The sequence below is a fragment of the Puntigrus tetrazona genome, chromosome 4 (genome assembly GCF_018831695.1).
Source record: "Puntigrus tetrazona isolate hp1 chromosome 4, ASM1883169v1, whole genome shotgun sequence".
NCBI classification, from domain to species: domain Eukaryota; kingdom Metazoa; phylum Chordata; class Actinopteri; order Cypriniformes; family Cyprinidae; genus Puntigrus; species Puntigrus tetrazona.
The window spans coordinates 4,237,785-4,253,802 of record NC_056702.1 but is presented as its reverse complement, the minus strand read 5'-3'; the positions used below and the strand labels follow the sequence as shown (position 1 = coordinate 4,253,802).

General features: G+C 36.8%; 1 protein-coding gene across 1 annotated transcript; it reads left to right on the top strand.

Moving 5' to 3' along the window:
• Positions 1–7,626: 7,626 nt before the first annotated feature.
• Positions 7,627–16,018, top strand: tspan9b (tetraspanin 9b). The gene is given in 8 exon segments (XM_043236028.1): positions 7,627–8,240; positions 8,243–8,376; positions 13,184–13,375; positions 13,982–14,056; positions 14,303–14,404; positions 14,635–14,766; positions 15,577–15,660; positions 15,773–16,018. Coding segments are annotated over 8 exon segments (1,011 nt in total). The 5' UTR covers positions 7,627–8,020; the 3' UTR covers positions 15,845–16,018.

The window sequence follows — 16,018 nt, the reverse complement described above, 5'->3', positions numbered from 1 at the left end:
AGTTTCTCGCTTAACAGTAATGAATATAGAATGGCATATATAACATTACACTGTCAGTTTACAGTACATATTGGCGCATGTAAATGTAAAACTAAGGCTTAGAAAAAAGGCTTATTGATGTACGATTGGGATTGTTTTGGGGTTTTTTTGGACCTGATTTAGGGCAACAATTTCTGTTGTTTAATCTGTATAACCTCACACGCAATTGTCCGTTCTCAATATATTCACATTAATTTATTGGATGAAATGTCTTGATTTTTCTCTTCATCATATAAAGTACAGAATTTATTTTACATTTAGTTGTTGTTCTATTTATTCTGCAAAACTTACTTGCAATTAAACAACCTTTCTTTTGGCATAAATGTGAGGGCTATTTTCATTTGTGACTACTATTTAGATTTTTTGACATAAATATAGGACAGTTCGGTGTCCTGCAGCTTTTTAGTGCATTGGTAATAACGCTAATACTAACAAGTAAAAACATATGCCATAATGTTGATTTGTAATTAACAAAATTATTATGAAATTATTATTCAACATAAAACTGCAAAATTTCTGTTTTGATCCAAGTGTCTAAGTAACAGGGATGTGAAAATGTAATTACACAATATATGAAGTGTTTATTTGCAAAAAAACATTTTAAAAAACTAAAATAATATATTTTTTTATTGTTATGGTTTCATTGTGTTTTACTGTTTGTTAGCTGTAGTTATTTTTATTTAATCAAAGCAACCAAGCTGCAGTTTGATTAAGCTTAACTGTAATGCACAATAAAAAAAAAGGATCTATTTATTTATTTGACATTTTTAGTTTTCTGTTTTTGCAAACGAACTCTTCATAAATAAATAACCAGCTCATATAAAATGAGTTTGACATCTTTAGTTTGTCATCTTCCAAAAGCGTTACGCATGCTTTTTCCACAGGCTCTTTGTTGAGAGAAAGTTTTCAGGGACTAAGAGAGGCTTTTGCACGCTGTATTTTTAGAAATGCCAAGCCTCGTTATTTTTGCACGTTGTTAATGAATGGCGCTCGTGCGGACTGGCGCCCCCTGCAGGGTAACGCCGGCGGTGTTTTCCTGCGGATTTAAAGCAGTTCTCTCTCTGACCGTAAACGGGAGCGAAGTCACGCTCTCCATCTTTCCTGCTACACTGTTTCCGTTCGTGGAAAACTTACTGCCATCCCGATTTCTTCGAGCTCCGGAACTTTTTTTTTTGGACTACCATGAAATCAGACGTCTGCTCGCCGATAGTTTGCATGCGTTTTACGTCCACGGGCCACAGTTAAATCAGTCTTTACCCCCATACAAACAAACGCAAACGAAAGTGGGGAGATTTCCTCGTAAAGAAAAAAGAAAGCAAGTCGGAAATCGCGAGTTGTGCTTCCAACGAGGTGAGTAAGGCTTAAAAAACGGTTGAAAGTGTTATCCTTGACTACATTTGTAACATTTAAAGTTGTTTACTATGGAAGCCTGTGCTTGTGTAGCTTCTCGTGCGGCTCATGTCTAGTAGTCGCTAGTATGTTTATACCTGCGTTTAAGGAAACACTTCCAGTTTTCTTTTGTTAAGTGGTTATAATTGTGTGTTTAAACGCATATAGACGTACGTGGAAGTTTGAATGCGTCAAACTAAATCAGTTTGTCTGAACAGGAAAACGTCTCCAATTACGGAAAGTTCTTGATATGAAAGATACAGCAGATGGAGCAGATATGGCGCTGTTCATGTAAAAAGAGTGCAGCTGTGTTTAAGGCCTACAGTTTAATTAAACGAGGCTTTTTTAAGCGTTCAGTAAACGTTCCGTCAGTCTCTCTCTCTCTCTCCCCTCTCTCTCTCTCTGTGTGTGTGTGTGTGTGTGTGTGTGTGTGTGTGTGTGTGTGTGTGTGTGTGTGTGTGTGTGTGTGTGTGTGATTAGCGCTACACTGGAATGTGCAGAATTGGCGCATCTAAAAAGCGCATCTCTCTGAAAGCAGCTGCTGCGTGTCTGCTGCAGACTCATGGAAACACTGAGCACATTCGCCTGTTGAGGTCTGTGCTTTGGTTAAGCCTTTAATTTGAAATAAATAAGCAAAACTACAGCTACTGGAATATTGCATTACATTTCAGCATGATCCGAACTGATTAGATCAAATTAATACAATTTTTTAAAAAATATTAACTTAACATTCTTGAATTAAATGCATATTTCCAATACTTTAATATGTTTTAATAGGTTAATATGTTTACACGGCGCATGCATAATCAAAATGTGACCTAATGTTTTGTTTTGGTGTTCTTGCGCATATAAATACAGGGTTAGGGGTTATGGACAATAGTTTTCAGAACTTCTTTCATTATTTTTTGAAAGTAAAGATCCTATTTGTGACCCTTGACCACAAAAGAGTCACTTTTTACTTAAACTGAGATGTATACATCATTTGAAAGCTGAATTAATGAGTTTTCCATTGATGAATGCTTTTTTTAGGATAGGGCAATAGTAATATTATTTAAAAATGTGAAGGTGCAAATCTAAATATTTAAATATTGCCTTTAAAGTTGTCCAAATTAAGTTCTTAGCAATGCGTATTAGTTATCATTTTCTTATATATTTACATAATAAAATAAAATATCTTAATGCAACATGATCTTTACTATATATCTTTACTAAATATCCTAATGATTTTTGGCCCCATACAATATATTATTGGCTATTGCTACTAATAAACCTTTACCTTAAGTGTAGCACTTATGATAAAGGTTTTGTGGTCCAGGGTCACTAGAGGGCAGTGCATCCCAAACTTCCTTGCACCTCCAAAGAGGTCACAAAGTTAATGCTAAATAGTCTTATAAAAACAGAAAAGACGTCAAGTGTGAGCTACAGCAGGTCAGAGCGCAGCTTCTTTTGAATAGCCAACCGAGGAAAGAGCTAATGACGTAATTAAGGACTGAGACGGCACATGCCCTCTGGCTGTCATACACAGGAAGGGTACGTCCTGTGCTGAATGTTTGCATCAAAGGGCATTTTTACAATAAATGATCTTTTAGTGTAGCTCTAACCTTAAACACGTTCAAAATATCATATGCACATTGGCATGCTTTTTTTTTGTTGGGTTTCGGGTGCCTGAGAGGCAATTAATCCACCTGTTTTTAAAGCTAGAATCTCATTCATCAAAGGCCTTCTTTCTGTTTTGAAAATGCAGTTTTCTGCGAGGAAGGCATCTTTAATATTCATGCATGTGTAGGGAAGCTATTAAAATGCCATCGCTTAAACAGTTGGTCTTATGAAAATGCCAGTTGTTTTAAAAAATATCAGACAGGCTGTTTCCTGTTTCTGCTGTTGCTTAGACGTGCTGCATGCAGCCTTCAGCTCAGTGTGACTCGGGAAATTATTACATGTAGCATGGATGCGATGTGTGTTGACAGATATTTCAATGATACAAAAGCTCATTACTAATGTAAGAGGTACAGCGAGATCGGCTTGAAAGGCTTTTTACGTGTGAATAAAGTGTTTAAAAGATGAATGTGTGTAGTGTATGCGTTTTAAAAATATATCACAGATCTCTTTTCTGCATTATTCGAAAAATGTACATCATAAAATGTTTTTGGGCTTTGTTAGCCTGGAAAGAATGGATATTTCTATGCATACATGGAAATATTTTGCATTTATGATACCTGGGCCTAATAATTATAGTCTAGCATGCATTATTTACGATTGCACATCTAGTATGCAAATAGTGATTCAACTGAGCATGCAAGTTGAAAGAGTCATGAAATATTGATATTTGAAGTAGAAAGAATAAAATAGTATTGTCCTGTAAAACATACTCCAATCATTTTTATTTACTGCTTACTTTTTTTTTTACAGTGTTGTTTATTATCTTTTTTTATACTTGTGGCTTCACTTGTATTTATTGACCGTAGCTTCTTTATGATTCTTAGAAATAAAAGGCATATAGCAGGATAAAATAGCTTTTTGCCTGTTAGAGGATGAAATCGGCACTAATTTTGTTCCCTCTTTCCCAACACGCAACTTCCATTTCCTGGAAAGTGTTAGAATATGCTTTTTGCCAGCAAGGCAGCTAGCATTCCCTGGATGAGGAGTTAATGGTAGTTGATTTACATATAGGGCAGACTGTTTGGGAATACATCCTCTTGAGTGCCCAAGAGTGCGGTTTACATGCAAGCCGACTGCCCAGCTGAAGGAAATGGCCTCTTTGAAACCACAGTCATGTACGACGAGAAACATTCCTATAAAGACACGACAAGCTTGTCGTCCCAGAAGTTGTCATGCAGTATAGTGTATCGAGGAAGTGTGTGTGTGTGTGTGTGTGAGCGCTGAGCAGATTGGTAGGCAGATGTTCATTATAGTGTTGTATGAGATGGCAGATTGTGCTTCCTTGGAGTCTGTTTAATTAATACTCCTTAAACACACATCTGGGCAGCATTTACTATACATACAGAGGAGTCCCAAAATCTGTGACCACCTTGAGGATCTGGCAAAAATTCAGACTAAAAAAGGTTTAGGCTTTTGCTAATGTATTATTTAAAAAAATATATTTAAAAAAAAAAGCTAATTTATTTAATTTATTAATACATTTAATGCACAATATTATTCTGGATTAATGTAATGTAATTTTTTTTTTTTTTTAAGAAGTGAGTATTTTTAGTTAACAAAGATACACTACATTGATCAAAGGTGACATTTATAATGTTATCTAAAATTTCTATTCTCAATAAATGCTGTTATTTAAAAAAAATCTAATTGAATTATATGTTGAATTATAATAATTGTATAGTCATTATGCATGTGTGAGTTTTGCATGCTTGCTGAATAGATTTCTTTTGGAGAATTTTCTAAATGTTCTCCAGATACTGCACTTCTCTGGCATGATTTGCACACATTCCTATACTCAAGAGATTTAAAAAGTTGTACTAAAAATACACATTCAACAAGGCTTTGGTTAACACCCGAAGGAAACAATCAAACAAAACATCTGTTACTCTCTCTGTCGATTTCCTTTCTCTCTCCAACAGTTATCTTGCAATCCTCTCTGTCCTCTCTTCTCTGGATGTATAATAAATGAGCGCTGTTCCTGGCGCTGGATGCCTTAAGTACCTGTGAACAGATATTCTGCACCGCTTCTACCAAATATGCTCTTCTCAGGCACCCAGACAGAAGCCACGTGAGACACACAAACCATAAAATATTCCAGAATAGTATCCCAGAGAGCGTTCTATGTTCCGCTATTCGGGGCCTGACACTCCGTGTGTGTACTACATGTGCTGTTCCCCAAGATCCGTGTAGAACAGAATCAGGAGGATGATTTTAGCAAACAGTTTGCCCAAAGCATGTTGTAGCGTACTTGTTTTGCAATACCCCTGAGGGCCAAATTATGTACTCATAAGTACATTTCCATTCAAACCGATTAACTATTATTTTTTTAAAAACAACAAAAAAAAAGATGACTATTTGGGAACGGTCCAGTATAGCTATCTGTGAGTCATGATGACAAAGTAATTTCTGGCTTTATTAATTAACATTGGTTAATCCATAATGAATGAACATGGATTAAAAATGAACAATTCGGAAATGAACAATTTTTTTATTAAACATATTACAATTGTTTTGTATTAAAGTTGTTTAGAATTACTTATTTATTTTCTTTAGTCCTTTTAAAATTGTGTTTAATAAAAAATTATTTCACACAAACGCCTCTCAGTGATTTGAAATGTTCATAGCGTATGATAAAAGTTTGTTTTACTTTACTAAAAGTCATCTGAAAACAGTGGCAAAATAGACTAATATACACTATACGTTTATGGGAGGTTCTCAAAAGGTGTATAAATGTGCTGCCTGTGTGTGCAGCTGTGGGAAAGTATTGTCCACCCTTGCAGCAAAATAAACACTGTTCAGTTAATAAATCCTGTCTAATGAGTTTCCTGAGAACATCAGATCTCACAAAGCCGCAGGGTAAAATACACAGCAGCATATACACAATATATAACCACACACACACACGCACTGAGTTACACAAGATCACAATGCCATTTAATTAGAGTGGAAAGAGCACCGGAGGGAAAGAATTATTACTGAAAAAAAAAAATAGTCACAGGAGGATCTCTACAGAAATATCCCCCAAACACACATATGCATTTTTAGTTCCATAAATAGAGACATACCATGATTTTTATTGCTTTTATATTAGCTAAATTATAATACTTCAGGCCAAGACTAAAATAAACCTTTTTTGCATTTTGGAATAAAATTATACATTTATTATTTATTTCAACTAAGACATACCCGGTGGTGTATTTTGTCAGATTTCACTGAATTTTGTATAATTCTTACAGGCGTTATTAAAAACACAGCTGTCAGTTGTAGATGTACAGTTTGTTCTGTCCGTTATGCTATCAGGTACTAGGGTGTCAATCATTCAGCTGATGCAACATTGAAAATTTGTCTTGCCGGGAAATCTAGTAGTGGAGAAGTCTGGAAACATGGATTGTGTAAATTAAACGTGACAGTACCCTGAGACTGTTCATTTGTTTGAATGAACTGTGCTGTATGCATGTACTTTATTTAGACTCAGTATCAGTCTGTTTTTCAAGCTGTCTCATCCACGCTTCACTGCAGCTCACGTTAGAGGTCAGTAAGCATCCTAGCCAGTGGTTAAATCAGGATCACTAGCAACGAGAACGGCTCTTATTGAATGTGACTCGTTTGATAAATAGAAATGGGAATGAGAGACTGCAGCCTGGACTGGAATTGAAAGTTTGTAGCTTTAAACTCACAAAGCTTGAAGGTGATTTATTAATTTGATGTTGTTTAACGTAGTTTGTTTAGCATTGCTAAGCAGTTGCTTTTGGGCTGGTTGTTTGGTTTAAAAAAAGTAAATAAATAACTGCATGTACAGAATATTAAAATATCACCAGCACAAATTCTGACCCAGTATGAAAGCAAACGCTTGTTTTGTTTTTGGTCAGAAGTGTGTTTTAAAGGAACACTCCACAATTTTTGAAAAATATCGAAAATCCTCGGTCATTTTTGAGTGATATTCTACTGGTCTAATCAGATTCAGTGATCCTGCACCAGACCCGGAGATCAGCTGAACTGATTCGAAAACGGTAAAACTCGACTGTTTATCTCTAGAGGAGATGGAAAATATGCCTATTTTCAAAAATAGTGAAGTGTTCCTTTAACACGTAATTGTGTTGAAAGATCATGCAGGGCACCATCCACGCAAAAGCAAAAAACAACAAATCAGATGAACTCTTTACACTTGACAACAAAGAAATGACCTGGAAACATTGGCCCTGCACAAAGCTCTCTGCAAAAGCGCTCTGATTCAGCGAGATGGCATGTACACAAAGACAATATTGCAGAGATAAGACATACATGTGGTATGTCTTATCTCTGCAATATTGTGTGTAGGATTTGATTTATTCCCTCAATCAGCTTTCATTTTCCCGCTTGGCTACTGATACTTTCAGAGGTACATGGGAAGGGAGATAACGCATCCACTGACCTGCAAACAGATTGGCCAGAGTGCAGGAGGAGGAGCCAAAGAAAAAGAGAGAGGGATGAACGAATGAAGGTAGGAGGATGCGGAGAGAGGGACAGAGCACTAGTTGGGATGGGAAGAGCCGGGAGGAGATCTCTAATAATAGCACTGCAGGGAAGCAAGAGCGTGTGGAGAAAAAAGTGGTACATGCAGCAAAGCGAATCATGCCAGCGCAGAGCAATGAAAGAGTGCGATGGAGCGAGAGCGGGGAAAGTTGAAAGCACATGCTCTGCTTTCCTGCATGCACAATAGGAACAGCGCAAAGGGCGAAAAGACAAATAGGAAGCACCAGGAGAAAGACGTTCTCAGTGCAAAGGAATTGCAACCTCGAGAAACCTGAGATCTGTGTCCTCTGAAGCTCTTGTGTTTTTGTGAGCACGGCGGTTTGTCAAATCTTTTCAAATGGCAACTTTGGACACGTTTGTTAAGTTGCAGCTTGTGTGAGTGTGTGTGTGTAAAACATGCCCTCCGCTCGGCCTTCATCCGATGATGCAGAGGTGTGAGAGCCACGAATCCGAGGTCCAGCGGAGCCCTTCATTGGACAGCGCAGAATCAGAATTCACCCGGGCGGCCCATCGGGGTCACCGCCTGGCCGTGGGGGCCTTCTACGGCTCCCGGGGGTCAAATGTCAAAGATCAAGCGGCACAGAGTGACCAGTACCGTGGTCGCCGTCCCACCTGGAGGAAGCCTCAGGATAAGCGGGTGTCTGCGGTGGGAAGTACGTTGTGTTTTACTTGGACTTGTCGTTTGTGTTGCTCCTAGAGTTCGAGAAGCTGAAGATGGCTCGTGGATGCCTGTGCTGTGTGAAATACATGATGTTCCTCTTCAACCTGCTGTTCTGGGTGAGTGTCGAATCACAGTATGAATTATCCACACTTACTTGATGTCAAAATGCCTTCTCTTGTCAAAGTTTAATGTGCAGAGACTGCTATAAGTAAACAGTTTGTACAATGATTTCCCCGAAAAAGTGAGCATGATGTCTCTGTGGGACTTGTTTGAATGTTTTAACAATGTTTCTGGCTCAGCCAATGATATCAGTTTGGGACAGATCATTAGGCAAGTCAAGCATTATTATTATCGCTCATACATGGAGATGGAGAATTGTGTGAATCCTAAATAGGAAAAATTAAAGGAATAATTTGCCCAAAAATGCTCATAACCAACATGAAGACGATTTTGTTTTTGAGTCTAAACAGCTGATAAAAACTTCCCAGTAATCCACAAGTAAACTTCAGTCCGTCAGTTAACATCTTATGAAGTGAAAATCTGCATGTCTGTAAGAAACAAACCCACTACTTTTCCTTACAATACGAGTCCTTTCATTATTCTTTTTCCAGTTAAAATGTTCTCAACCAGAGCGCTTTTTTTGAGCAGTTTGATTTTCATGCGGATGTTTGTCGGATGCATGCAGCGTGGGATAATAATATGCTTGTGTTTTTTTGCATATACTATGTGTTTATTTTCCAAAGCTGCACGCAGCAGGACCCCACAGTAATAAAAATTAACGGATAAAATAAAAATAGCAGTTTTAACCTACAAAAAAAAAAACAACAACATAGATATTAATTAAATCCCAAGTCATGGAAATAGCTAGAGAAATATGTTTCTAGTATCATTCAGCTATAAAATACATCAGTGGCTAGAAACTGGTAGTTGTGACTGCAGCCAGTTTATAAAGATTCCAATAAATCATAAACAACTAGAAACTCACGCATGGAAATGCATGCCTCAAAATGTGTAGGATATTCCAGTTACACTTTAATTACATCTTTAATTTTCAAATATATGAATTATACATTTAAAAACTCAGAAATCAGTCTGAATGGGTATAATGCTCTTGTAATAATTTTGGAGAAAATCTGTATGTCCGTGAACATGTCAGACACGTGTGCTGCAGTGAGAGAAAAGTAGGTTCATCAGTAGGTGTTAAATGCTTTCAGATCAAAGGCAGTAATACATATTCATCTCAGCTAGAGCACTCAAACAAATCCCCCCGCCTTTTTCATTCTAACAGCTCCTATAGGCCTCCAGTTTAACTATCAGTCATCTGTGTCTATGTTGTTGTTGTTGTGTATCTGCCACAGGAAGTCTGTGTGTCAGTTTACGGTTCTGTGAGTTGTGAGATTTCGTTCGTTTGATCTGCTGTGTGTTGTTGTTTGTTTGATTCGGAGCCAGTTTAATGACGGAAGCACCCAATCGCGAGCAGGAAACTTGAGAAAAATCCCCCGACTGATCTAAAATCTCCCACTGCATACACACACCCACATATACACCCATATAATGATGGAAAAGGGAACATAAAAGAATTAGAAAATTATGTGAAGATTGCAAATGCCTGAAGATTTTACACTGTACACTTTAAACAGCGGGGCGGAGAGGGAATAAAAAGAAAGATGGAGGAGTGAGATAGAAAGAAAAAGTCATTTGAAGGCTTTATATAGAATTACCTTGAGATGGAATGGTTTGTGTTTTTTTTTTTTTTTTTTTGCTTCACAGGAATTTAATTTTAAAGAGAAATTACGTTTCTGTTTAGAATTACAAGGTTTACAGAGGCGCTGAATAAAGTCTTTTCAGAACATGAGACAAAAACCCTGATCTACTGTGTGGATTTTTATTGTATTTTTATATTGAATGTAAATGGGGAGCAAATGATGTTTCTGAGTGGAATAGAGGAGGTGTTTTAGGTCGCTGGTAATCTATATTTCATGTGCTTGACATTACTGAGCCTGATGGCTCTCAGCTCTATGTTTAATACATGAGTCAGAAAGTTAAGGCCAGACTCACTTCACTCTGCACAAGGTCACAAACACACAGTACACTCATTAGTGGGTGTGAGGTCAGTTTTGCATGTGGGATGTGTTATTAACATGAACAACTGACTCAACTTGTCTGGCTCTTCTCTGGTATGTTTCTGAAGCTTATTCATCAGTGCTGCCTGCGTTTAGTAAAAAGTCCTTTCCTCAGTATCCTTTTTAATTTTTTTGCTGTCATTTTCCTTTCCGTTTCCTATCTGTTCCTTTCCTTTGTCATTTAATTTTCTTTCTATTCTATTCTTTCTTTCCTGCTCCTTAGTATTATACTTTCTTTCATTTCATTTTCATTCCTGTCTTTTTGTATTGATTTATTTTGCTCCTTTCTGTTTTAATTTTCTTTGTAATCCTTATTCCTGTACTGTCTTTTTTCATTCCCTTTCTTGCCCTTTTCTGTTCTTCTCTTCTCCACCTTTGCTTCCTTTCCTATCTGTTATCCTTTCAGTTCCTTTTTCATGTTTGTTTTACTATTGCTTTTATTTCTGTCAATTCCTTTTCTATCACTTTTCTTTTCTCTGTAATTCTCTATCCATTTCCTTTCTCATTTCCTTTGCTATCCCTTTTCCTGTTATTCCTTTTTTTTTTTTAAATTTTCTGCCTGTCATTGTTTTCTTCTTTTTTCCATTTCTTCAGACGTTTTCTGCCTATTTTCTTTTCATACCTCTTTCTTGTCATTTTTCCCCCTCTGTTCATTATCTTTTATTACCTAGGCCAGTTACAGTATTTTGGATTTTCCTGTTTATTTCTTGCTTTTTCTTACACCTTGTTCCTTCCTTACCCTTCCCTGTCCTTGGTCCTTTTTAGCCTAGTTTTTCACGTTCCATCCTGACCCAACTCCCCTGCTTTTCCTCAGTCTCCTCTTCACGCACCTTGATTGTGTTGATTGCTGCTGCTTCAGACCATTTATCTAGTAAATGCCTACCTCGGTCTATGTGTTTTTAAATGCAGTGCACTATAAAGAAAACCTCTGGAATGAATAGTCCCCCAATTTGAAATGCAGGATTAGATTAAGAACAAACTCATTATGTAGGATTTTCCAAAGGCAGAGAGAATAGATTGAATTCAATTTGTTTGTGTGTGTCTACATTCTGGTAGTGCGTCATGAATACTAAAATTTAGGTTAAAAGCTGTCTGCTCCTGTGGACAGAATAGTCCTACTCTGTGCTCTTCCTGTTTATGTTTTATTCTGTTATTTTCTAGTTTGTGTGCTCTTTGGCTTATTTTTCCATGCTTGCATTTGCTCCCTAATTATTTCCTCACAGACTTTCTGATTACTGTGCCATACTTTTCATTTTCATGGTTTTAAAGTTTTCAGCATCTTTAACCTATTTTTCTGACTTGCTCTGCTGCTTTTCTCTCTCACACAACACACACACACACACACACACACACACACACACACACACCTGTTTTATCTCTTATTTTTCATACTCATCATTTTCCGTGCACAAGGGTTCTGTCATTTCAGATTCTTCGTGGTTCTCAGTGATTCTCAAAGTGCATGCTGGGTATTTTCTCGAGGAACTGAATGACACAGCTTTTCACCTTCAGTTACACTCAAAAGAAGAGTGTGTGGGGAGCCAGACCGCTGCACTGTGGGGCATATCTCGCAATGACACACGTTGTGTAAGGAAGGATTAACAGAGAACATCTTGCCCTGCTAAATTTTACATTTGAAAACCTTAAAAATATTTCATGATTTTTTTAATTCATGAATTCATATCATTTATATTTATACATATTTAATCTTTCAGAACACACAGTTTAATATAATCTTTAGAAAGATTATATTGTGCATTATCTCTGTGTGGAGAACTGGCCGTTGACTCCTTCTGCAAACAAAAAATCTCACTGGATTATTACAGTTAAAGGCAAAATTAATGTTAGGAAATGTAAACTGATCTTTCCTACTGACACACAACAGTGAAAGATAGAAATAACTGACTTAAAACCATATTTTAGCCTGTGAAAACAGGTGTCTCAGTATATAGGCATGTATATATTATATGTATATGTAATATTTAGTATTTTTCATATTCATTTGTATTAAATAATCTTGCATTATATCTTAACATCAGATATTCATTGTTTTTTTGCCATATCACGGAAATAAGTCAGAGTGTAAAATAAATATAACTTTGTCTTGCTGTGCAGTGTTATCTATAAATGTGAACTTGTAAATCATCCTACAACTGGCTTACTTGCAGTATAGTTGGGATAAAACAGTGAAAGCATTTTGACATTTATTGTATAAAATCCACTTTTGCAGGTACATATGTAGCAGTTTGTGCCGTTAATACAGCGTATTCTGGTTTTCTGTTAGAACTTGTCCAGGTGTGTTTCATAACTTTTCCCTTTGCCTGGCCTTTAGCAAACTGGAGTACATTTCGGTTACCTGAGCATGAAATTAGAGAGTTTCTCCCCAACAAGCACACCTTCTACTCTTCTACGATCTAGACACACACAAAATTCACACTTCGATACTCAACAACAACCTTTTATTGCGGACCCATTAGCATTTATATTGCTCTCACAGCAGGGAGAGCTGACACAGGTATCGTTTTGTTGGCCAGGCATGCGCACACACATCCTAATCCGTCCTGAAACAGTAAGTACAGCTCACCTTGAGTGAACCTGAGTTCAGGAAGTGCCTCTTAGTTCCTCCTGAGACCTACTGACTTCAGCGAATGAAACCGGAGAGTCGGTTTTACACTTTGGGACACGTAAAAGCCTAAAGAAACCCTGTCAAACTGAATGTTTATGCGTGTTTGATCCATAATGAATGAGTTTCTGTCTGTTTATTAACGTGAAATGCTTTCTGCTGTCTGTCTCTTCTCAGTTGTCGGGCTGCGGGTTGTTAGGTGTGGGAATATGGCTGTCCGTTTCTCAGGGCAGTTTTGCCACCTTCTCCCCCTCCTTCCCCTCCCTCTCAGCCGCCAATCTGGTCATTACCCTGGGCTCCGTCGTCATGGTAACGGGCTTTCTTGGTTGCCTCGGTGCCATCAAGGAGAACAAGTGCCTGTTGCTGAGTGTAAGTCAACACCTGAACTCCCGCAATGCACACTTGCATAAGGAATGTATTGTTAATCCAGAGTTATTTTTAACCTGGGTTAGTGTAATCCTTGGATGTCAGGTTTTGCAAATTCTGTTTTAATTATGCATTTTATGTTTTAACTTTGTTTTCCATAAAGTAAACTTCTAAAAACTTACTTCATCACTTCAGCTGTCGCTGCATTTTTAACTGCTCTTCTCAGGTGCTGAAATTAAAATTTCCGTTATGCTACAAAGCATATGAATATTTCATTGTTTAGTTGAGTCACAAAAAACTTTTAATTTTTATATATATATATATATATATGTATGTATGTGTTTGTGTGTGTGTGTGTATATATATATATATATACGTATATATATATACGTATATAATATGTATGTACATACAATACATTTTTGTTTATTTTATTTATTTAGTTTTTTTATTTCAGTTAATGGTCACATTTTATTGATAGTAATGGAATGTGTTTATTTGACATTTTTATATTAAGTAATATATATATAATGTATGTATATACATATGTACAACTTTGTATTGTTGGATATAAATAGTTTACTCACTTAGCTGTCTTTTTTCTTGCAGTTCTTCATTGTTCTGTTGATTATTCTGCTGGCAGAGCTGATTTTGCTCATCCTTTTCTTCGTGTACACGGACAAGGTACAGTATGAACAACAAGCGTAACACACACCCCCTCAATCTAGCTTTTACACACACACACACGAGCACACATCTAACCACCCACCGTGCACAGACTTTCATTACCCACTCGAATCCTGACAACAACAACAGCCTGCTATACTGGTTTACTCTCTCAGGATTCTTAGTTTTCTTTTTTTCCAAAAATTCACTCCGTAACTCCTATTCGGATTACAAGTGCTTTGTGTAACTAAACTTTTTCTGCAGGTGAGCGAGAACGCTAAGCAGGATCTGAAAGACGGCCTGAGGCTCTACAACACGGACAATAACATCGGTCTCCGCAACGCCTGGAACATTATCCAAGCTGAGGTGTGTGTGGATGGGTGCAGGTGTGATGTACGGTCATCAGTGACAGTAATGGCGGGTCACTGTGAGTTCAGCTGGTTGATTGGGCCACATCTTATCCACAGCTGCTCTCCACAGAATTATGGAAGATAACTCAGGAAGCCCTCCAGTATTGAACAATATGCAGGCGTCTGCAGAAATTTTCTTCACTCTGTGTGTAAATAATGAATCTGAATATTCCCTCTGTCTCTCAGTGGCAGTGTTGTGGTGTAACTGGGCACACAGACTGGCATGATGCCCTGCAGGAGAAAACAGTTCCAGACAGATGCTGCCAGGAACATTACAGAGAGTGCGGTCGCAACACTACTAATGTTTTCTGGTCACAGGTATGGCTGGGTATTTTATTTCATAAAAATGTAAATTTTGTCTTATTAAAATGGAAAAATACAAATATCTCCTCAAATTAAAATTTTAGAAGTTAGTACTAGTTAATCTTATTTATATTGTATTTTATTTCATTTAAATAGTCTCTCTAATCTTCTCTAAACTTCTCCAATTTTATTTTAATATTTTCTCTGATTTGTTTTGTATTGTATTGTATTAATATTTTATTTAATTAAATTAGTTTTTTTATATTTGCTTTGATTATATATATATATATATATATATATATATATATATATATATATATATATATATATATATATATATATATATATATTTTTTTTTTTTTTTTTTTTTTTTAAGCACATCATTGCAAAAAAAAAAATCCGAAAAAAATCAGACCAGCCAGACTAATTTTCTGCAATCAATTGGAGTATTCGGTAGATTTGTTTGTGTCCGTTAAAGTTTATTGGTGCATATAAATCAAATATTATTAGTAACCTTACAGTTGTTTAATTTGTCTATTAAATATCTATTATTAATATCTATTATATATTATACCTTTTGGAAAAAAAAATTGTACTGGTGTTTGATGAGCTTTTTCTCTCTTTGTTAGTGTTAGTTTAATGTAGTCAGCTACTTGCTTACACTATAGCTGACTATGTACAAGATTGTGGAACTTGTTTAGCTACTTTAAATTCCGAATGTGGTACACATTGTAAAGTTTGACAATTTATAAACACTTTCAAAATAACCTCCCCAGCCAGCATTACTCATAATGTTGCTACGCACGTCTTCTTTCTGACTCTCAGGGCTGCTATGAGAAGGTGGAAGAATGGCTAAACGATAACAAACATTTGCTCGGGACCATCGCAATGTGTGTGCTGGTCTTACAGGTACAATTATTACAATTACACTCATCCTGGAATGTTTTGGAGCTTTTCCTCCAATGATGTCACATCCTGTTTGATGCACACCCACGTTGATGTCATGTTCTCTGTTCTGCAGCTGCTTGGGATGGCATTCTCCATGACCTTGTACCAGCAGATCCACAGGGCGGGAAAAAAGTATGATGCCTAGAGGAAACCCAGTGTTACACGATAAAAACTCTCTGAACACCTTATGTATTATTTCCAGCCCAGCTTCATGCCATCACAAACTATTACCAGTGGATATGAAGCTGTATTTTTTTTTTCTCTGCTCGAGTCTATCAGATTTAATTAAACAGAACAGACTGTAGATATTTTTGCTCGG